Raw genomic sequence first — 22639 nt, 5'->3', positions numbered from 1 at the left:
TTCCCCTCTGCTAGAGTAATCATGAAATATCTCTTTGACATTTGTTAAAGAAGCTTGTATTATTTATTATTAGTATCATTTAGAATAAAAACAGTATCTTAGGTAAAACTTTTCTCTTTATGGTGGAAATCCTTCGTAAAAGTGAAAGTTTCATCCTCCCCTATATTTCCAAAGTTTTTAACATTATTTGATACTCTAACGTAATTGGAATATGTTGTAATTCAGTGTTTTAGTCTCCATCTATACAATGAACTCTTTTCACCCCTCATTATCATCCATGGGGAGTTTTGATCTGATATAGTTCTTGGCTGGATCTCTACAGTCTTTAATCCTGCAGGCTGTTCCTTCAGTATCCAGATCATGTTTCTTCTTCCCGCAGAATCCTTTGAATCAGAAGAACATGTTTACTCTTGTTCTAATGGAGGTCTGAATCTCCAAGCATCTGGGTTGGCAAACTAAGGCCTGTGGGCCGGATCAGGCGCAATTGCCTTCTGGATCCAGCCTGCGGATGGTCCGGGAATCGCCGCGTGGATTGCCAGCACACACGTTCTTTCCCTCTCCCTCACCCGGCGGCGCTTTTCTCCTCAGGGACGAGCAATCTTGTCCCACACCGGGTGCCATCAACGGGGGGAGTCGGCTCACCCGCCTGCCTGCCTCAGAAGGGTGGCGCTGGGAAGGGGGGGTGACGCTGGCTGTCGGCTGCTGCTGCGTTTTCCTCTTGCTCCTCCTCCCTCTCCCTCAGTCTGCCCTTCCTTCCTTTTCTGTGCCCCTTCTCCGTGCCGCTTCCTCACATGCTTTCTTCGTCACCCCCTCCCTCCTTCATTCCTCCCATGGCGTTCAGGCGGTTTGTTGCAGTGGCCGCAGTGGCCGCAGCTGCCACTTGCGGGTTGGGAAGCAGCAGCAGTTGGTGGGTAAAAGCTCCAGCAACGCCCCGGTTCCCCTGCCTCCGTCCGCGGCTCCGCCGGGGCTGCTGCTTCTGTCTTCACCGGCCAACGCAGCCTCCTGCCCTGCCCTGGCACCTGGCTGGAGAAGCCCAACTGGGGCTATTGGGACGACAACTGGGACAGGTAAAGCCAAACATCTTCAGGCCTCTTTGCGGACAGGCCAAAATCGCTCATTTCCCCCAAAAATATAGTCCGGCCCCCAACAAGGTCTGAGGGACAGTGGACTGGCCTCCTGCTGAAAAAGTCTGCTGACCCCTGATCTAGTAGATCCATTGTTGTAACCATATCAAAAAAGTATTTGGTATTTTGCCTTCTTCTGAGACACTTTCCCTCAGTGATCCGTCATAGTCCAGTGATCCTACTCCATTAAATTCACCCGTAATAATTATATTTCTGTCATAAACCTCAGACATACTTTCCTCCAATAGTTGGAAGAAATCTCATGTGAAGAGGGGCTCTGAATCTGAAAGTCCCAGCCCCAAATCTTAATCCTGCCACCCTAAGATATTATAAGCAGGCCCCACATTCCTCTTTCCACCTGCAATAGGGAGGTTAGAACAACACTTAATACCCTGCAGGGATCACAAGAGCCAGAATTGCTTAAAATTGCAGGGAGAGAGAAAAACTGGATTTGAAATGACCCAACCACAAGATGAGAAGTCTCCCTCCTAAATGAGGGAAGGGGGAGGCATGGGGGGGGGGCTTTTGAAGTCTCCCTGCTGGCAAGGGAATTCCAGAGCAAGGGAATCCCTCACTGCCTCATCTCCAGCAGGAAGGGGGGATTTCCAGACTGGGACCCTTCCCTCTTAGGGGGGGGAGGTGCTGGGGCCTGGGCAGCTGGATGGATGGATGGACCTCAGCCTGCAGAAATGCTCCCCCCCCTTCCTCTCACAGGACTGTTGTGGTCTTGCATGGGAGTGACAAGGCAACACTCAAGAACACCTCTCCATCCAGGGGGGAGAGGGGCTGGTGTTTGAAGCTGGGCTGGGCTGTCAGGGGGCGAAGCCCTTGCTCTGCCTGCAGAAGGACCCCGGCGGAGGGCTTGGCATGCAGAAGGAGGCCCAGAAGGAGACCCTCCCCCCCCCGGCCTCCACTTGCCCAGTTGGGGGGGGCGGGGGCCGGGTCCCCATGGAGCCCCCAGAGCAGGAGGCCAGAGGCAGCGCCACCCCCTCGCCTTCCCCTCCGGACACAGGGAGGGGGGGCTGCTCTTGCAGACGTGGCTCTAGGGACACGCGCGTCGGGAAAGGCGCCGGAAGTGGCCAGAGAGGGAGAGGAGGAGGAGGAGGGGCGTCGCTGAAGAGCCCTCCCTCCCCCCGCCGCCCCCCCCGCCGCCCTTTCTCTTGCAGACAAGGAGAGCGGACTAATCCGGAGCCAGGGAGGCGGAGGACCAAGAGGTAAAGGGGGAGGGAGAGAAGGGGGGGGAATAGAGGGGGGGACAAGGGGGGAGGAGGAGGAAGAGACCCCCCCGCAAGGAGAGCGCCCTCCCTGGGGCCCGTCGACAGGGGCCCCGATCCAGGCCCCGACCCAGGGGGGGGGAAGGGGGGACCCCAGACCTGCAAGGTCTCCTGGGCAGCAGCAGCAGCAGCCCCGCCAGACTCCCCTTCCTCCTTCCTGGGGGGCCGAGAGAGGCTCAGCTGCCCTGGCGGGAAGGGGAAGGAGGAGCCCAAGCCGGGCTGGGGGTGGGGCTGAGGCCCCCCATTCTCCCTGGGGTCGCCTGGCTGGGGAAAGGGAGAGAGGGAGTCCAGGGAAGGGTTAATGGAAAAGGGGGAGGAGCCTCGACAGAGACCCCGCCCCTTCCAGCACCTCTTATTCCCCAGTCTCCCTGCTGGCAGTCCCAGATCATCATTGCCATACAGGATTGTCCTGAATACCACCATTTGCTAGCCAAGCCCAAACCCAAAAGTCCCTCTGAGATGATGATTGATAATATTGTCATTTATCCATTTTAGACCCCTAAGTAGTAGCAATTGCAAGGACATTGCGCTGCTCTCCTCTGCACAGTTCCACCCCTATTTCAGGCCTTGTGGCTGATTTAAATGTTTAGCTGCTGATAACATGGCAACGTTTAGCAGGTGATATTGGAGGTTTAGCTGGTAATAAACCACAAGTGATATTGTGAGGTTTGGTAATGATAACATTACAATCTTTATCTGCTAATAGCCCTGCAATATTTAGCAGGTGATATTGTGAGGTTTAGCTGCTACTAACATTACAGCGTTTAGCTGGTAAGTTATCGCAATGTTGAAAAGCAGGTGTTGCCTAGCCCTTGCACACACTCTGATTCATAATATATTGCCAGCTCAGTATTAGGAAACAGTTATCACGATGTAAACTTCAAGCCAGCCTTGGGCAATATACCAATATATCACTCAGCTCTAATTATGACCTATATTTCTGACCCAGTGTATCACTGCTGATTTTAGCAGTTTGTCCCCAGGAATCCCTGGGGTCGTGGGGCGCCTGGCTGGGTCCCTTTTGGCTGGGGAAAAGGAGAGAGGGAGTCCATGGAAGGGTTAAAGGAAGGGAGAGGAGCCTCATCAGAGACCCCTCCCCTTCCAGCACCACTGACCCCCACCCCCATCACCCAGCTTCCCTGCTGAGGGTGTTGGCTGTCCCAGATCATCTGTATTCACTACGACTTATCTCCATACTTTGATTTGTCCTGAATACCACCAATTATATCCTAGCGCAAACCCAAAAGTCCTGCTAGGATGCATCTTGGCTTGCCTGCTGATGAAACTGAGTGTGTGATGATTGATGATATTTTCATTTATCCATTTTAGACCGCTAAATAGTAGCAGCTGCCAGGACATTCTCCTGTTCGCCTCTGTAAACTTCCAGCCTTATTTCAGACGTCGTGGTAGATTGCAATCAGGGTGAATTTGATATAAATCAAATTGATTTCAATCACAATTTACAATAAATCACTAGTCAGTATGATTCTATTTAAATCAAAAATTTCTGATTTGGTTACACTATTAGAAATACATAGACAGATAATTATGAAATCATTCTGAGGTTTAATAAGTTAACTGTATATATTTGGACAACATTTCTGCTGTAATTTATTGGAAGGAGAAAAACAATCATTTCCTTAATAACAACTTAAGCAATTTATTTAACTTAAACAATAATATTATAGCATGTTGGTAAAAATATTTTTTTATAAAAAAACAACCAAGCAGGCTGAGTTTTAGCACACATGAAAAACTCGGAACTTAAGCATTTCACCACCTCCACTACCAGCCACCCCTTTGGATTGGCTTCTGCATCCAGGTGCCTATTCTGTACAGTTAAGTGTTAGTGCGGCTGTTGGAACCCAGTGGGATTGGGAAGAGGTTGCCAGCCCTGAAGAGCCTTCAGCGCTTGCCTCAAGTCTGACTTACACAATTATTACACAAAGACCCCAAGATGTGTGGAGTATTCTGCTCACAAGGTTGCACTTTCGTTTTTACTGCTTCACACTTAGCTACTTGTGCAGATCTCTTCCACTGCAAACCATCTGTTCATTGAACCTCTTGGAACTTAGAATTTAAGGGGTTGATTCTGTATATAAATCTGCAAAGGAACAATGGGATTAAGGTTTTCTGTTAACTCTGTTTGTTTATTTATTATTTTTCCTGTGAAGAAAAGGCATGTTATCTCTGCAGACACAAATTCACACTTTTGAGAATGGCAAAAACAAGCATCTGTGACAATATCTTTTCATTAGAAAAACTTCCCCAAATAATCTTACAGAATTCCCCCACCTCCCACAAAAGCCGCGCGCTCTTTAAAGAGCTCTTGGGGGCTTTTCCCTGAGGAGGGAGAAGGGACTGAGTGGCTGCGTCAGTCCCTTCTCCCACCTCGTAAAAAAGCTCGCAGGAGCCGCACGCTCCTTAAAGGGTGCGCCGCTCTTGGGGGCTTTTGCGGGAGGTGGGGAATACTCCCAGAGCTTGTCGGGGCTGGCGGGGGAAGCCCGGGATGAAGGCTCGCTGCTGCCCTGCGGAGGCTTCGCAGGCTACCCCAGAAGCCAGAACAGCTAGAGAGAGTGCTGCGCAGTGCTCCCTCTAGCTGTTTTAGCTTCTGCCTTAGTGGCGCAAAGCCTCCGCAGGGCACCAGGGAGCTCTGCTCAGCGCTCCCTTTAAATAATATTTTTTTAACACTCGATTGGGAGCCGCCCAGAGTGGCTGGGGAAACTCAGCCAGATGGGCAGGGTATAAATAATACATATTATTATTGTTGTTGTTAGTCTGTGGTGCTCAATGTTTAGGTATAGTAAATATTAGGATTTAATTAGAACTTGTGTGTTATAGCGGGGATATGTTATAAGATGGTCTCAGTGTATTTTAGAAAGGGAGTTATGTAAAGGGTTTTTTGTGTTTGATCCGTGTTTCTGTGTAAATACTGTGTGTCAGACTGAGAATGTCATCAGGACGATATAGGAAAGGGTGCACCTGCTTCTGAGCATCAGAAATGAGCGTGGAAAGAGTTAATATCACAAACCTACCGAAATCGGCCCCCTCACTTTGTAACAAGCAGCTGTAGTTCTTTTGGGATTTAATATCGGCTCATGAAAAGTTGGGCACATGACCCAGAAAGCTGCCTGGCTCCTTCCGTCTGAAGGCGGAGATATGCACCACACGCCATAGTCGAATTCGGCTGGACTTGCCGTGGGAACGCAGAAGGGGCAAGCAAGGAAGGGGGAGACGGCCAAAGAAACCTGCTCTCCCACAAGTGCCCCCCCCTGCCAATTCCGTAACATTAGCAAAGCCCAAGTTCAAACATCAGCCCCTATTTAAAAGAGGCCCCCGTAATTTCGACACTGGACTGCCCTTTACGGTTGCCGTAAGTTACTCTTCCAAGTCCCAAAAGCGCGTAGCAACTCCGGTCTATTTTGCAGGGCTGTTGTAACGGGGACACCCTACGCCACCGCCCAGGGCAGCCCAAAGTGACGTATAACCAATCGTTGTTGTTGTTGTTGTGTTCCACGGTGAGACTCCAAGGTCTTCTGTGTCATGTTTCCTGTGCAGTGGACGCTCAGGTTGTGAATGTGATCCGTGCGGGAGGCACATTCACAACCTACAGTGCTGCGTCTGCACATGTGTGGGTTGCGATTTGGTGATTCTGCACACGCACAAAGCGTGATTTAGTGGTTCTGCACATGTGCGAGCGCTGAAACCCGGAAATAACCCGCAACCCGGAAACGCACAACTCGAAGCATCTGTAACCCGAGGTATGACTATTTTGGAAGGCAGCGAGAAGGCTGTCCTCAGGGCCTGCTCCACCGTGAGGGAGACTGAGGCAGCCCCCTCAGGCAGGAGGTGCAGGGAGGGGCAAGGAGGGGACGGAGCTGAGTCCCATTTGGCCAGCCCTGATTTAACCCTCTATCCCAGGCATAGGCACCCTAAGGCCCATGGGCCAGAAGTTTGGAAAAACTTTAAAAAGTATAAGAACTCACATTAGGTAGTCAAAAAATAGTAATTGAAACAGTGGTACCTTGGGTTAAGTACTTAATTTGTTCTGGAAGTCTGTTCTTAACCTGAAACTGTTCTTAACCTGAAGCACCACTTAGGTAATGGGACCTCCTGCTGCCGCTACGCCGACGGCGCACAATTTCTGTTCTCATCCTGAAGCAAAGTTCTTAACCTGAAGCACTATTTCTGGGTTAGCGGAGTCTGTAACCTGAAGCGTATGTAACCCGAGGTACCACTGTATAAGAACTCAGATTAGGTAGTCAAAAAATAGTAATTGAAACAAAATGCTTATAAAAAATAAGATAATTAACATTTAGCTCCTGTTACACATTATATCCACATAAGTCAATAGAAAAAGCATAAAGAGATGATGTTCAAGATGTGCCCTTTGGGAAATTATAAATTCTATTATTATTATTACTATTATTATTATTATTATTATTATTATTACATTCTGGTGGACACACTGCTGGTTTCATCTTCTTTCTTTTCTTTCCCACAATCAGTGTTATTCACCTTTAATGCTCACCTTTTTCAGTGTCACACATATTTTTATATTGTGTTCTTCATATGAAAATTCATAAATCCCAGTTGGAGCAGAGCTAGAATATCCAGAAGCCCTTGGCCACCCAGGGCAAAGGAGGAAGAACAGTGAGAGAGGCCTGGACAGGGAATCTCCGCTAAGATAAGCCAGTGTCAGGAGGCAGGTGCGAGACCCGGCGGCATATAATTATTATAAATCATAATGGGGGTGGGTGTCTCAATCTGGCCTTCCCAGCAGTCAGGCTCCAGCTGCTTTCCTTCTGCATCTCCAGCTCTCTCCATTCAAGAATGCAAGGCTGAGAGATGGAGGTCCAGCCCCAACAACATTCTCCCACTGAGCACTCCTTCAACCGACCACAAACACCAAGCCTTGTCACTAGACTTATATATGGGTCTCCCAAAATGGTCAGTATGGACCTCCTGAGGCCAAAGGGAGTGTGCAGGTGATTAATAAAGATCTAGAGGTCGAAGGGGACAAAATGTGGCCCAAGGGGTGGAGGATTATAGTGCAGCGGATGAAGAACTTCATGATGAACTTAGGACCCTGATGAATCTTGGCCAGGTTCATGGAACATAGAGCAGCTCCCTTTCTTGTGATAAACCACTTTTTATCAAACGTAAAGCCCACAGTTCAACCGTATTCTAATATAATACTGCTTCATTAACAATAATTAAGGGTTATAAAAGGTTGATGATGCATGACCATTATTTTACATTATTTCATTTGCCTTTCCTAAACATTTGGAACATATGGAGGACAGGAGAGATTGTACAAGACGTTAAAATAAGAGCAGGTGTTAATTGATGTGTGTAATATTCCTTTGTTCTCTTCCTAGAAAACAAATAGGATTTTCTCCCCACCCCATTGAAAGAAGACAATGGAGAAGGCAGTCAGAATTCTGGTGGGGCATGTCCAATGGGAATAACAAAGAAACCATTTAAATACATGGAGTGTGAAAAGAGAGAACATAAACAATTTGAAAGTATGGAGTGTGGAAGGAGCTTCACTGACAATGGAAACCTTAGAAAACATCAATGGACTCACACAGGGGAGAAACCATTTAAATGCTTGGAGTGTGGAAAGAGCTTCAGTCAGAGTGGAGACCTTAGAATTCATCAACGGAGTCACACGGGGGAGAAACCATTTAAATGCATGGAGTGTGGAAAGAGCTTCACTACTAGCGGAAGCCTTAGAATTCATCTACGGACTCACACGGGGGAGAAACCATTTAAATGTATGGAGTGTGGAAAGAGCTTCACTAACAATGGAAACCTTAGAATTCATCAACGGACTCACACAGGGGAGAAACCATTTAAATGCTTGGAGTGTGGAAAGAGCTTCAGTCATAGTGGACACCTTAGAATTCATCAACGGAGTCACACGGGGGAGAAACCATTTAAATGCATGGAGTGTGGAAAGAGCTTCACTACTAGCGGAAGCCTTAGAATTCATCAACGGACTCACACAGGGGAGAAATCATTTAAATGCATGGAGTGTGGAAAGAGCTTCACTGAGAGTGGACAACTTAGAGTTCATCAACGGACTCACACAGGGGAGAAACCATTTAATTGCATGGAGTGTGGAAAGAGCTTCACTGAGAGTGGACAACTTAGACTTCATCAACGGACTCACACAGGGGAGAAACCATTTAATTGCATGGAGTGTGGAAAGAGCTTCACTACTAGCGGAAGCCTTAGAATTCATCAACGGACTCACACAGGGGAGAAATCATTTAAATGCATGGAGTGTGGAAAGAGCTTCAGTCAGTGTGGAAACCTTAGAAACCATCAACGGACTCACACAGGGGAGAAACCACTTAAATGCATGGAATGTGGAATGAGCTTCACTAGGAGTGGATCACTTAGAAACCATCAACGGACTCACACAGGGGAGAAACCATTTAAATGCATGGAGTGTGGAAAGAGCTTCAGTCAGTGTGGAAACCTTAGAAACCATCAACGGACTCACACAGGGGAGAAACCATTTAAATGTATGGAGTGTGGAAAGAGCTTCACTACTAGCGGAAGCCTTAGAATTCATCAACGGACTCACACAGGGGAGAAATCATTTAAATGCATGGAGTGTGGAAAGAGCTTCACTGAGAGTGGACAACTTAGAGTTCATCAACGGACTCACACAGGGGAGAAACCATTTAATTGCATGGAGTGTGGAAAGAGCATCAGTCAAAGTGGAAACCTTAGAATTCATCAACGGACTCACACAGGGGAGAAACCATTTAAATGCATGGAATGTGGAATGAGCTTCACTAGGAGTGGATCACTTAGAAACCATCAACGGACTCACACAGGGGAGAAACCATTTAAATGCATGGAATGTGGAATGAGCTTCACTGAGAGTGGATCACTTAGAAACCATCAACGGACTCACACAGGGGAGAAACCACTTAAATGCATGGAATGTGGAATGAGCTTCACTAGGAGTGGATCACTTAGAAACCATCAACGGACTCACACAGGGGAGAAACCATTTAAATGCATGGAGTGTGGAAAGAGCTTCAGTCAGTGTGGAAACCTTAGAAACCATCAACGGACTCACACAGGGGAGAAACCATTTAAATGCATGGAGTGTGGAAAGAGCTTCACTGAGAGTGGAACGCTTAGAAACCATCAACGGACTCACACAGGGGAGAACCCATTTAAATGCATGGAGTTTGGAAAGAGCTTCAATAGAAGTGGACACCTTAGCAAACACCATTGAACTCACAGAGCGAAAACCACTTACTTATATGGAGTGTAGATAGCTCTTCAATCCTGATGTTCTTACAAAACATCAATGGACTCACAAGGAGGAGAAGCTTTAAGAGTTGAAACCCAACAGATATACCAACAAATAGAAAAAGCAGAAATGATTTGAATGGAAGGAGTGTGGGAAGTTCTTCTATTACTTTATATGCAATTTGTTTTTATATGGAATTTATTTACAAATTGCTACATACTTTCCAGATATACATTTATTTCATACTTGACTTCCTCTCCATGGTTTCCCCATAGAATTTTTAAATTGCTGCATCTTTCAGATATTTACACCTTACCTTTTCCACACTCTTCTCCAGCAAGTATTCAACTGTTGTTTTTCATTCAGCTCCTACCTGTGTTTGTACATGTTTACAAAAATTCTTTAAATATTCAACAAAAGGTTTCCACTCCTCTTTAAAGTCTGCCTTGATTTCTTATTTTCATAGTTAAATTTGCCAATTTGACATATTCCATCACTTTTGGAACAGTGTAGCTGTCTCTTGATTTTGCCATTTTTGTGCATAAAGTACTCTTGCTACTGTCGTTCATCTGTCTTCTTGGAACATTTGACCCAGTTATCCCTAAAAGAAATGCTTCATGGTTTCTTCAGGAGCATCACCCTAAGTAAAGTAATTTTCTCCCTAGTTATAATTCATCTGGTTGGCTGAAAGCCACAAAGATGTTTTCTTTTCCAACAAATCCTTATACATTTCCCAAACTCTCTATAAATTCTTCCTAATTACATAATTAATTACAAAAAAAGTATTTGGTATTTTGCCTTCTTTTGAGATACCTTTCTGCAGTGTTCTGTCTTAGTCCAGTGATACTACTCCATTAAAATCGCCCATAATAATTATATTTCCATCATAAACCTCAGACATACTTTCATCCAATAGTTGGAAGAAATCTTTCTTTTTCCTCATTAGGTGCGTCAGCTCCTACCAATAATATTTTTTTCTCCTTGCACCATCACTTTCACTGCAATAATTCTTCACCTCTAAAGATCTGTTTAGAGTCCAGTTTGGAATTCATATATATATATAGTACCACCCCTCTTTTCTTTGTTTTATATGAATTCCTGTCCTAGTCCTTTATTTACCAAGAATCGTTTTTTGTTGTTGTTTCCTTGTGAAAATATGTGTAATTTTATTTCATTTGGTTTTGTTGTTCAAACCATTCACATTCAATGAAAACAAATTTAAATCCATCATTGAATCCTTTAAACAGTTTTAAGTCCCCTTTCCCCTTATCAGCTATCTCCCTCCTCCAGCTCGTCTAGTTTGGATTTGATATCCCGCCTTTCACTCCCTTTAAGGAGTCTCAAAGCGGCTAACATTCTCCTTTCCCTTCCTCCCCCACAAGAAACACTCTGTGAGGTGAGTGGGGCTGAGAGACTTCAGAGAAGGGTGACTGGCCCAAGGTCACCCAGCAGCTGCAGGTGGAGGAGCGGAGACGCGAACCCGGTTCCCCAGATTACAAGACTCCTGCGCTTAACCACTACACCACACTGGCTCTCTGATGCATCCATCTCCCAGCTCTTTTTAAAAATATATTTCCTCTAGAATGCCTCTGTTTTTATTGGCCCTTGCCATCTTTGTTTCTTCCCTATGTACATAAAAAAGTTCCCTTCCAGGAATTCTCAACTAAAGGGAATTGAATTCTTGAGCGTATCAGCCAGAAACTTATAGCTGGTTCTTTTCTTCAGCAATTTTGAGCATTGTAATCAGTTTTTCTGGTAGTGTGTTTGGAGTTCTTGATCTTGAGTTTCATAAAATCAATCAAACTCCTGGTAGTTTATTTGCTTTTGCATAAGCTGATTTCACTCTGAAAGCAAGAATCTCCATCAAGTCGGTTTTTTCTTTCTTTCTCCTCGTTTCTCCTTCTCTACTTTGGTTGAGGGTGTCTTCCTCATCTGGCCCATAGTCAAGTTCTTGTTAACACCCAACATTTTTATAGCTTTCCACTTTAGGCAGGGTGCTCCGATGTTCCAGTAACCCCAGAGCCTTATGGGGGGCTATACCCACACTCTCTCTCCCACCCCCAGGGCACCTGTAGTAAAGTTAGTACTTTGGTCAAGCGGAGAGTGAGGCCTTGTGGGAAACCAGCAAGAATTATGGGAACTAGGTCCTGTTGCTTTAACCCGTAGACCCGTCGGCTCCAAGGGCATGAAAGGTTTACTATGGGAGAGGAATTCTCTGGATAATGTGAAGGGTTGACACCTGTGAGGGAAGTTATGTATATCCAGCCGGTGATGTTATCTCCCTGTTTTTTGCCCAAAGGAGGTGCATCTGCATAAGCTCCAAGAAAGGGAGGAAACATCTTTGATCTAGGCTCTGGAGTCTTAATTGGCCCAGCTGTCAGAAGTTAAAATTATTAGCCCACAAGCTGGTCATTGGAGAATTCAAATGTAACCAAGAGTGGTGATTGGGCCTGGGGGATCTGATTCCACGTGCAAATTAGGGATAAAAGATCTTGAGAATGGCTGGAAGGCGCGCTCTGCAATCCGCAAAATCACCCGGCTGCTGATGTTCCACCTAAGCAGCCGTTCTTTTGTGATGAAGGTTTTCTAAGACCTCTGAATGCGGATCTCTGAAGGACTCTGAACTCTCCTATCTTTGCCTTAGAGTGTAGAAGTGAGTATTAGCTAGCTATGTTTTGCAACGTTTTTCTTTTCTCTTTACTTGTAATCTACCAAAAGATGTGCCTGCTTTTTAGCATGTTCTTTATGTTTTAAAATAAATTTTAAGCAAGAAACTTTCTCTTGTATTGTGTGTGCCTATCCGGGGGAATAGCTAAATCCAACGCCTAGCTTCTTGGTTGCGCCTTACTAAAGAATTTCTGCCTGCAAGCTTGTGGAAGCAACTTGTAGTTTGGGGTTAACCAGTAACAAAGAAGCACGGCCGTCTCCCTTGAGCTGTGGCTTAAGGTAACCCTGGGACAAGGGAGCCTTACCAGTTCTGTTTCGTCCTGTTTCTGAAAAGGAAAAAGGGTCTGCCAGTGATACGGAAGGGGGGGGCATGTCTTCTTTACCTTCTTCGCTACAATATATCCATTTATTCCCAATTGTCAATGTCAAAAGAGACTAAAATCTATGAAATTCATAGAAACTCAACGTGCCAATTTGCTCAATTTCTCTAGGACCCCATGACACCTCCCCTGTCCTCCATAATCCCTCAAGCAAGGTGTCAAGACCCTAATCCTGTCAAATCACTCTGCCAAATATTTCCTCCGGGCAATGCCAGTACATGGATCATTGTCTTCTCATCACTGGTACTCAGGATGTGCTTATCTGCGCATATCTCCAGCTCTGCATATCCCCCCTCCCTCCTCCATATGTTAATCCATGTAACCCAACCTCTTCTTAAAGGATTCATGATATAATCTGTGTAACCCAACCTCTTCTTAATGTATTCATGATGTAACTGGGAGTTTGCAGGGCATCAGTTGAAGAAGGAGCAAAAAGGGTTTTCTTGTGTCTGTGTGTTTCTTTGTGGCTGATTAGCTGTTTTCCCTGTGTAAAGGTCAGAGGGGGCAGGGTTTCTGTTGAGGCAGGGGATTAGCTGTGGGAGGAGCTTATCAGAGTTTGCAGGGCATCAGTTGAAGAAGGAGCAAAAAGGGTTTTCTTGTGTCTGTGTGTTTCTTTGTGGCTGATTAGCTGTTTTCCCTGTGTAAAGGTCAGAGGGGGCAGGGTTTCTGTTGAGGCAGGGGATTAGCTGTGGGAGGAGCTTATTTAGGGGAGCTAGTCTCAAACGTTTGTTGGGGGAGATCTTGGTGTTTTTTTGTGTGGGGAAGTTATTCGTCCTGTCTTCAAGCTTTTTATGATGGAGGACCTCTGTAGCCAACCCAAACGACACGATCTCAAGATGGAAGGGGAGGGAACAGCTGCAGTCGCCTGCGATTCCTGCGCAATGTTTGCCATCTTGCCAAAGGTTGCAGGCAGCTTTACCTGCAGCAATTGCATGTTGATTGCCCTCTTAAAAGACAAAGTCCAGAAACTGGAGGAACGTGTAGCTACGCTCCAAAGAATTAGAGAGCTGGAGCTCTTCTTGGAAGCAACAGAGCACACCGTCTCCACCAAGGAGGAGACAGGGGACTCCCCTGAAAAGGAGTCTAGTTCACCAACACAGGAGCCAGATATATGGAGAAACGTGACTCAAAGAAGTAGGAGGCCCAGGGTTCACTCTGATTGCTTAGAAATACACAATCGCTTTGAGGTCCTCTCCCCTAGCATGGAAGACAAAGAGCAGACTCCATTTGAGGATCTCTCCCTCATTACAGTCGATCAGGTATATGAAGACGAGCAGCAAAGTCAGTCCTCAGGGAATGTGCAGGCGACCTTGGAACGGACAGCTCACGGAAGAACCCCGACCAAACCCAAGAGGAGGCGTGTAGTGGTGATAGGGGATTCCCTACTGAGGGGAACAGAAGCAGTGATCTGTGGGCCTGACAAGATGTCTCAGGAAGTGTGCTGTCTCCCCGGGGCTAAGATCCAAGATGTAACTGAACGACTGCAAGGAATCATAAAACCCACTGACAAATACCCCTTCCTCTTGGTTCATGTGGGAACCAATGACACTGCAAGCAATAGCCTCCAGAAGATCAAAAGAGACTACGAGGCTCTCGGCAGCAAATTGAAGCAACTAAATGCACAAATTGTCATCTCATCTGTCCTCCCAGTTGAACGACGTGGCCCAGGGAGAGAGGGGAAAATAGTGGAAGTGAACAGCTGGCTTCGCAAATGGTGTAAACAGGAACGGTTTGGATTCTTAGATCACGGACTGCAGTTTCTTGAAGATGGACTTCTGGCAAGTGATGGGCTGCACCTCACAACAGTTGGGAGAAATGTTTTTGCCAAAAATCTCAGAAACCTCATCAGGAGGGCTTTAAACTGACTAATGTGGGGGAGGGAGACAGTGCTCCTGAAGGTAGGAGTCTATCAATTAATGAAGATGATCATCCAAATATCATAGACCAAATGGAGCAAACAGCACGCGGACCTAGTGGAGGGAGGAAAAAATCCTTAAATAAGAGTCATGGGGGAATGATTAATGGACTTCAATGTCTGTACACTAATGCGCAAAGCATGGGAAATAAACAAGATGAGCTTGAGCTCTTGGTACAGCAAACTAAATATGACATAATAGGCATCACTGAAACCTGGTGGGATAAGTCCCACGATTGGAATGTAATAATGGGGGGATACAATCTATTTCAGAGAAACAGACCAGACAAGAAAGGAGGAGGAGTGGCGTTATATGTCAGGGATGTGTATACCTGTGAAGAGATCCAAGATTTAGATCCTCAAAGCCAAAGTGAGAGCATTTGGGTCAAAATTAAGGGAGAGAAGAATAACAGAGACCTCATTGTGGGAGTTTACTATAGATCCCCAAGCCAAACGGAGGACATAGATGATGCCTTCCTGGAACAGATGGCCAAGCATGCAAAAGGAAGGGAGATAGTAGTAATGGGGGACTTCAATTACCCAGATATTTGTTGGACGTCAAACTCAGCCAAGAGCATAAGGTCAAACAGATTCCTCACTGGCCTTGCAGACAACTTCATTGTCCAGAAAGTGGGAGAAGCAACAAGAGGAACAGCCATTTTAGATCTGGTCCTAACCAATGTTGATGACCTGGTTAGTGGGGTAGAAGTGGAAGGATCATTAGGCGCGAGTGGTCATGCTCTTCTGAAGTTTACTATACAGCGGAAAGGAGCAGCCAAGCATACTAGGACTCAATTTCTTGACTTTAAGAAAGCTGACTTCATAAAACTTAGGGAAGTGCTGGGTGAGATCCCATGGACAACAATACTAAAAGGAAAGGGAGTTCATGATGGCTGGGAGTTTGTTAAGAGGGAGATACTAAAAGCACAACGTCAGGCAATACCAATGAGACGGAAACATGGAAGGTGCCTAAAGAAGCCAGGGTGGCTATCTAAAGAACTTTTAACTGAATTAAGATTAAAAAAGGATGTGTACAAAAAATGGAAAAGGGGGGAAACCACCAAAGAGGAATTCAAACAAATAGCCAGCACGTGTAGACACAAAGTCAGAAAAGCTAAAGCACAGAATGAACTCAGGCTTGCTAGAGAGGTTAAAAGCAACAAAAAAGGCTTTTATGGGTATGTTCGTAGCAAAAGGAAGAACAAAGAAACAATGGGGTCACTCAGAGGAGAAGATGGTGAAATGCAAACAGGGGACACAGAAAGGGCTGAACTACTCAATGCCTTCTTTGCCTCAGTCTTCTCCGATAAAGAAAACAATGCCCGACCCGAAGAATTTGGAGCAAATGATTCAGCAGAGGAAACACAGCCCAGAATAACTAAGGAGATAGTACAAGAATATTTGTCTAGTTTAGATGTATTCAAGTCTCCAGGGCCAGATGAACTGCATCCAAGAGTATTAAAAGAACTGGCAGATGTGATCTCAGAACCACTGGCAGTCATCTTTGAGAATTCCTGGAGAACAGGCGAAGTCCCGGCAGACTGGAGGAGGGCAAATGTTGTCCCTATTTTCAAAAAGGGGAAAAGAGAGGACCCAAATAATTACCGCCCAGTCAGTCTGACATCAATAGCAGGGAAGATTCTGGAGCAGATCATTAAGCAAACAGTCTGTAAGCACCTAGAAAGGAATGCTGTGATCACCAATAGTCAGCATGGATTTCTGAAAAATAAGTCATGTCAGACTAACCTGATCTCGTTTTTTGACAGAATTACAAGCCTGGTAGATGAAGGGAACGCAGTGGATGTAGCCTACCTTGATTTCAGCAAGGCATTTGACAAGGTGCCCCATGATATTCTTGTAAAGAAGCTGGTAAAATGCGGTCTTGACTATGCTACCACTCAGTGGATTTGTAACTGGCTGACTGACCGAACCCAAAGGGTGCTCATCAATGGTTCGTCTTCATCCTGGAGAAGAGTGACTAGTGGGGTGCCACAGGGTTCTGTCTTGGGCCCGGTCTTATTCAACATCTTTATCAACGACTTGGATGATGGACTCAAGGGCATCCTGATCAAATTTGCAGATGACACCAAACTGGGAGGGGTGGCTAACACCCCAGAGGACAGGATCACACTTCAAAACGACCTTGACAGATTAGAGAACTGGGCAAAAATAAACAAGATGAATTTTAACAGGGAGAAATGTAAAGTATTGCACTTGGGCAAAAAAAATGAGAGGCACAAATACAAGATGGGTGACACCTGGCTTGAGAGCAGTACGTGTGAAAAGGATCTAGGAGTCTTGGTTGACCACAAACTTGACATGAGCCAACAGTGTGACGCGGCAGCTAAAAAAGCCAATGCAATTCTGGGCTGCATCAATAGGAGTATAGCATCTAGATCAAGGGAAGTAATAGTGCCACTGTATTCTGCTCTGGTCAGACCTCACCTGGAGTACTGTGTCCAGTTCTGGGCACCACAATTCAAGAAGGACACTGACAAACTGGAACGTGTCCAGAGGAGGGCAACCAAAATGGTCAAGGGCCTGGAAACGATGCCTTATGAGGAACGGCTAAGGGAGCTGGGCATGTTTAGCCTGGAGAAGAGGAGGTTAAGGGGTGATATGATAGCCATGTTCAAATATATAAAAGGATGTCACATAGAGGAGGGAGAAAGGTTGTTTTCTGCTGCTCCGGAGAAGCGGACACGGAGCAATGGATCCAAACTACAAGAAAGAAGATTCCACCTAAACATTAGGAAGAACTTCCTGACAGTAAGAGCTGTTCGACAGTGGAATTTGCTGCCCAGGAGTGTGGTGGAGTCTCCTACTTTGGAGGTCTTTAAGCAGAGGCTTGACAACCATATGTCAGGAGTGCTCTGATGGTGTTTCCTGCTTGGCAGGGGGTTGGACTCGATGGCCCTTGTGGTCTCTTCCAACTCTATGATTCTATGATTCTATGATTCTATGTATTTTGCACTGTATTCTGGGACATGGAGGGAAATCTCAAAAGTTCATGTCACCCCTTTCTCTGGGTTCAATCTCGCCTTGAACCTGTTGCGCAATAAACTTGGATCTTCTGCAGCTTGCTCCTGTCTCCGGCTGAGCTCATTTTCCTCTGCAGGGACCCGCGGACTTACTCCGACGAGCTGGGTGGCAGAGCAGCCTCGCACCCAGATTTTGTTGTAACATCCAGCCTTGCTCCAGAAACCTGGTCTGGCCGGAGAGCAAAGACAGGTGAGGGAGGGGCTAATGGTTGGGGACCAGTTTACCACAGGACCTGATCTGCTGCGGAGGGTGCATGGCAGGCGACTGAACTCCGATGTGACAACCTGGAAGTCCCAGAGCGGTGCATCAGTTAGAATGGGATGCTTAAGAAACCTCTACAGATTCTCAAAGGGGAGAAGAAAGCATTTAGATGTATGGAGTGTTTGACGTATTTCTCTCAGAGTTCACTTTCCTTCCCATCAATGAACTCAGATAATGGGAAATCAGTCTTAAATGCATGGAGTGCATGTGAAGTTCTGGTATTTGTATATAAAGTTGTATAGACAGGTCTTTAAAGAAATGAAGGTCATGTCTCACAAGTATAATAGCAGATGTAATATAATGTTAGATAGGGAGGGGGAGAATCTGGAGTGCTGGGGTGAGTGATGATGGGCTGAGAGCCAGCTGATTTTGGGGCCTTGGTGGAGAGAGTTGGAAATGTTGGTGTTAGGAGTTGTGGTGGTAGTTTGGGAGCAGGGTTGGTGGGATTAGCATTATAGGAACAGCATCATAACTCCCATTGATGGAACAACAAAGACACAAAAAGACGAAAAGCATCTTGTACATTTTGATGCTATGGCCTGTCGGCTACACAAATAAAGTCTATTCATTCATTCATCTTATACATAGACTGAAAGGGCTTAAGCTCAGTGAGAAAGAGGAGGATTGGTTTGAGAAGATACTGAATTATTTGGGTAGGTTTGAACAATTTGAGGCAATTAAAATGTTTAAAGTTAAATAAACCTTGTGGAGGGAGGAGCGTTAAGGTACAGTGGTGCCCCGCAAGACGAATGCCTCGCAAGACGGAAAACCCTGCCCTTGAGACTGACCCAGAAACTCCAGCGGGTGCAGAATGCCGCAGCGAGACTCCTTACGAGGTCTTCGCTGCGAGATCACATTCATCCGGTGCTATACCAGCTGCACTGGCTCCCGGTGGAGTACAGGATCAGGTTTAAGGTGCTGGTTTTAACCTTCAAAGCCCTATACGGCCTAGGACCCTCGTACCTATGGGACCGCCTCTCCTGGTATGCCCCACAGAGGAACTTACGGTCTTCAAATAAAAACATCTTGAAGGTCCCAGGCCACAGAGAGGTTAGGCTGGCCTCAACTAGAGCCAGAGCTTTTTCGGCTGCGGCTCCAACCTGGTGGAACGCTCTGTCGCAAGAGACAAGGGCCCTACAGGACTTGACATCTTTTTGCAGGGCCTGTAAGACAGAGCTGTTCCACCAGGCCTTTGGTCAGGGCGCAGCCTGACTCCCTCCTTTGGCAATCTTTACAAAACTTTAGTTTATGGTTGCCATCAATTTGTATTTTAATTAATTTTTATAATGCTTTTATAACGTTGCACTGTTTTAGTGTTGTTAGCCGCCCTGAGCCCGGCTTCGGCTGGGGAGGGCGGGATATAAATAAAAATTATTATTATTTATTATTATTATAAAACTCGCTAGACGAATTTCCTTTTTTTTTTTTTATAAAATTTTTATTGATTTTACAAGATTTTTAACAAACAAACAAACATTTAAAAAGACAAACATACACATATAATTTCATCACATATTTTCATAAACTTCTTTTCTTGGACTTCCCCATACCCCCCCTTTCTGCATCCCAATGTCTATAATTTGTTTAGCAACTCCCAATTATTACTTTCCAACCTCTGTCATCTTAGTCCTTTTTATATTCTAACCTTATGACACTGTACCCCTTTATTTCTAGAAACCATAACATTTTAACATTCATTAAGTTTATAGTAGTCCTTGAGATAGCTTTTAAATTTCTTCCATTCTTCTTCCACCGTCTCTTTTCGTTGGTCGCGGATTCTGCCTGTCATCTCGGCCAATGTCATATAGTCCATCACTTTCATCTGCCATTCTTCCAGGGTGGGTAAATCTTGTGTCTTCCAATACTTTGCGATGAGTATTCTTGCTGCTGTTGTAGAGTACATAAAGAAAGTTCTATCCTTCTTTGGCACCAATTGGCCGGCCATACCCAAGAGGAAGGCCTCTGGTTTTTTAGGAAAAGTACATTTAAGTACCTTTTTCATTTCATTATAGATCATTTCCCAGAAAGCCTTGATCTTAGGGCACGTCCACCAAAGGTGGTAGAAGGTACCTTCAGTCTCTTTACATTTCCAACATTTGTTATCGGGCAAATGATAGATTTTTGCCAGCTTGACTGGGGTCATGTACCACCTATAAACCATTTTCATAATATTTTCCTTTAAGGCATTACATGCCGTGAATTTAATACCGGTGTTCCATAACCATTCCCAGTCAGCAGACATAATGTTATGCCCAACATCCTGTGCCCACTTAATCATAGCTGATTTGACTGTTTCATCCTGTGTGTTCCATTTCAGCAACAAGTTGTACATTCTAGATAAATTCTTAGTATTGGGTTCTAACAATTCGGTTTCTAGTTTGGATTTTTCCACCTGGAAACCAATTTTCCTATCCTGTTTAAAAAACTCCATTATTTGACGATATTGAAACCAATTTTGTACCTTATGTTTCAGTTTCTCATGACTTTGTAGTTTAATCTTATCTCCATCCTGTTCTAAAATTTCCCAATACTTCGGCCATCCGACCTCCATATTGAGTTTCTTGACTGCTTTAGCCTCCACTGGTGAGACCCATCTAGGGGTTTTATTTTCCAATAGATCTTTATATCTTGTCCAAACATTAAACAATGCTTTTCTGACAATGTGATTTTTAAAGGCACTGTTAGCTTTATCATACCATAAATATGCATGCCAACCAAAAGCATTGTTAAAACCTTCCAGATCCAAAATGTCCGTGTTCTCGAGGAGCATCCATTCTTTCAGCCAGCAGAAAGCTGCTGCCTCGTAATACAATTTTAAGTCCGGCAGGGCAAAAACCCCTCTTTCTTTAGCATCTGTTAATATTTTAAATTTAATTCTGGGCTTTTTGCCCTGCCAGACAAATTTCGAAATATCTTTCTGCCACCTCTTGAAACATTCCATCTTGTCAAGAATCTGCAAAGTCTGAAACAAAAATAACATTCTAGGCAATACATTCATTTTAATCACAGCAATTCGGCCTAACATTGACAATTTCAAATTTGACCATATTTCTAGATCTTTTTTAATTTCTGACCAACATTTTTCATAATTGTCCTTGTACAAATTCAGATTTTTGGATGTTAAATAAACCCCTAGGTATTTCACCTTCTTAACCACTGTCAACCCTGTTTCCTCTTGGAATTTCTCCTTTTCCATATCTGATAAGTTTTTCCCTAAAACTTTGGTTTTTTGTTTATTCAACTTAAATCCAGCTACCTGGCCAAACTGTTGTATTATTTCTAAAACCCTTTTCGTACTAGTGTTTGGCTCTTGCAATGTCAAAACTAGGTCATCTGCGAACGCTCTTAACTTGTAATGTTTAGCTCCGACCTGCACTCCTTTAACCTGCTGGTCATTTCTTATCATGTTCAGCAACACCTCCAGGACTGAAATAAAAAGTAATGGGGAAATTGGGCACCCCTGTCGTGTTCCTTTTTCTATCTTAAGTTCCTCAGTCACTACATTATTTACAATCAGTTTAGCTTTTTGTTCAGAATATATTGCAGCCATACCATTCTCAAACCCTTGGCCTACCCCCATCCCATGAAGATTCTTTATCATAAAATTCCAAGAAATATTATCAAAGGCTTTCTCCGCGTCCACAAATATCAATACTGCTTTTGTGTTTATATTCACCTCCAATTTTTCCAGAATGTCTATTACATTCCTTACATTACTTCCTTACTTCCGGTCGGTGCCAGCGCTTAATGGCGGTCCTACCTCCGAGCTCCGGAGAAGGACTGCTTCGCAAGTTCGGGTCTTACCCGCTACGGCGAGCGGGGGACCCCTAAAATCTCAGGCGCTGAAGCCTGAGAACAAGGAGACTCGGTGGGCACCTTTGCGCCCCCCGGTACCGTGAAAGAGCCTTTTTAAAGGCTACGGATCGACATCGGGAGTGAGCGCGGTGCTGAGAGTCGCTACCCAGCCTGCGAAGTGAAGCCGCGTCGCCATAAGCGGAGAGCGCCGATTCCTTCCTGAAAAGAAAATTCGGACTGATTTCCCGTGAGTAAGAACTGAAAAACAATTGGGACCTTTTAAATTTTGAAAATTGAACTAAAAGCGGGGAGAATAAATTAAGGAAGTCTGCCTCCCCCCGACTGCATGAAAGCGAAAGCAACGGAACTCTAAACTTGCATCCGTTGGAACTGTTCTTTAACTAATCAAACCGGACATTGAGACTTTAGATCTCCCCTCTAGCTGGCAGGGCAGAGGGGAGGTGAATGAGACTTTAAAAACTGCATGACCTATTTGAAGTAAAATCCTCTGCCGTCTCATCTACTGAAAGTGCGGAACGGTCTGCCTTCTTAGAGCAATAGCACACTGAACTGACTTCTTCCTGCAAAGTGACATTGTGATACAAAGTTTACGCAGGGATTGGCTACATTATATTATAAGAAGAAACAGTATAAACAGGGAAACAGTGGCAACCTGCAGTTACAGTTTTTGAGAATATTGACTTTGACTGTGTTAATCTCTCCTCTTTACATCTTTGGACATTTTACTTTGTTTTTCTGCTTGGATACTTTGTTCTATGGCCATTTTGATTTGCTCCCCCTAGAGGGTAAAATAAACTTTGGCACGGCTTAGACCAGTGGAATTTTCCAACGGGAAATAGTCCCCGTGGGAATTGACCTTGACATGAGTGGAACACAAG

The 22639-nt window shown here is 45.0% G+C and overlaps 1 protein-coding gene across 6 annotated transcripts in view; it reads left to right on the top strand.

Moving 5' to 3' along the window:
• Positions 1-11065, top strand: part of LOC310701445 (uncharacterized protein) — a 79970-nt gene extending 68905 nt beyond the window's left edge. For 2 of the 6 annotated variants that reach the window (XM_083492281.1, XM_083492285.1), the window contains one exon: positions 7780-11065. In XM_083492281.1, coding sequence (XP_083348407.1) covers positions 7860-9662 — 1803 coding nt within the window. In that variant the 5' untranslated portion in view covers positions 7780-7859 and the 3' untranslated portion in view covers positions 9663-11065. Of the gene's footprint in view, positions 1-2242; positions 2339-4870; positions 6657-6991; positions 7108-7779 lie in introns of those variants that run through there. The other 4 variants (XM_083492280.1, XM_083492283.1, XM_083492284.1 and 1 more) reach the window with 4 other exon arrangements.
• Positions 11066-22639: the final 11574 nt, after the last annotated feature.

The sequence above is a fragment of the Podarcis liolepis genome (genome assembly GCF_965112155.1).
Source record: "Podarcis liolepis genome assembly, chromosome: 2".
NCBI classification, from domain to species: domain Eukaryota; kingdom Metazoa; phylum Chordata; class Lepidosauria; order Squamata; family Lacertidae; genus Podarcis; species Podarcis liolepis.
This window is presented reverse-complemented; position numbering and strand designations above follow the sequence as displayed.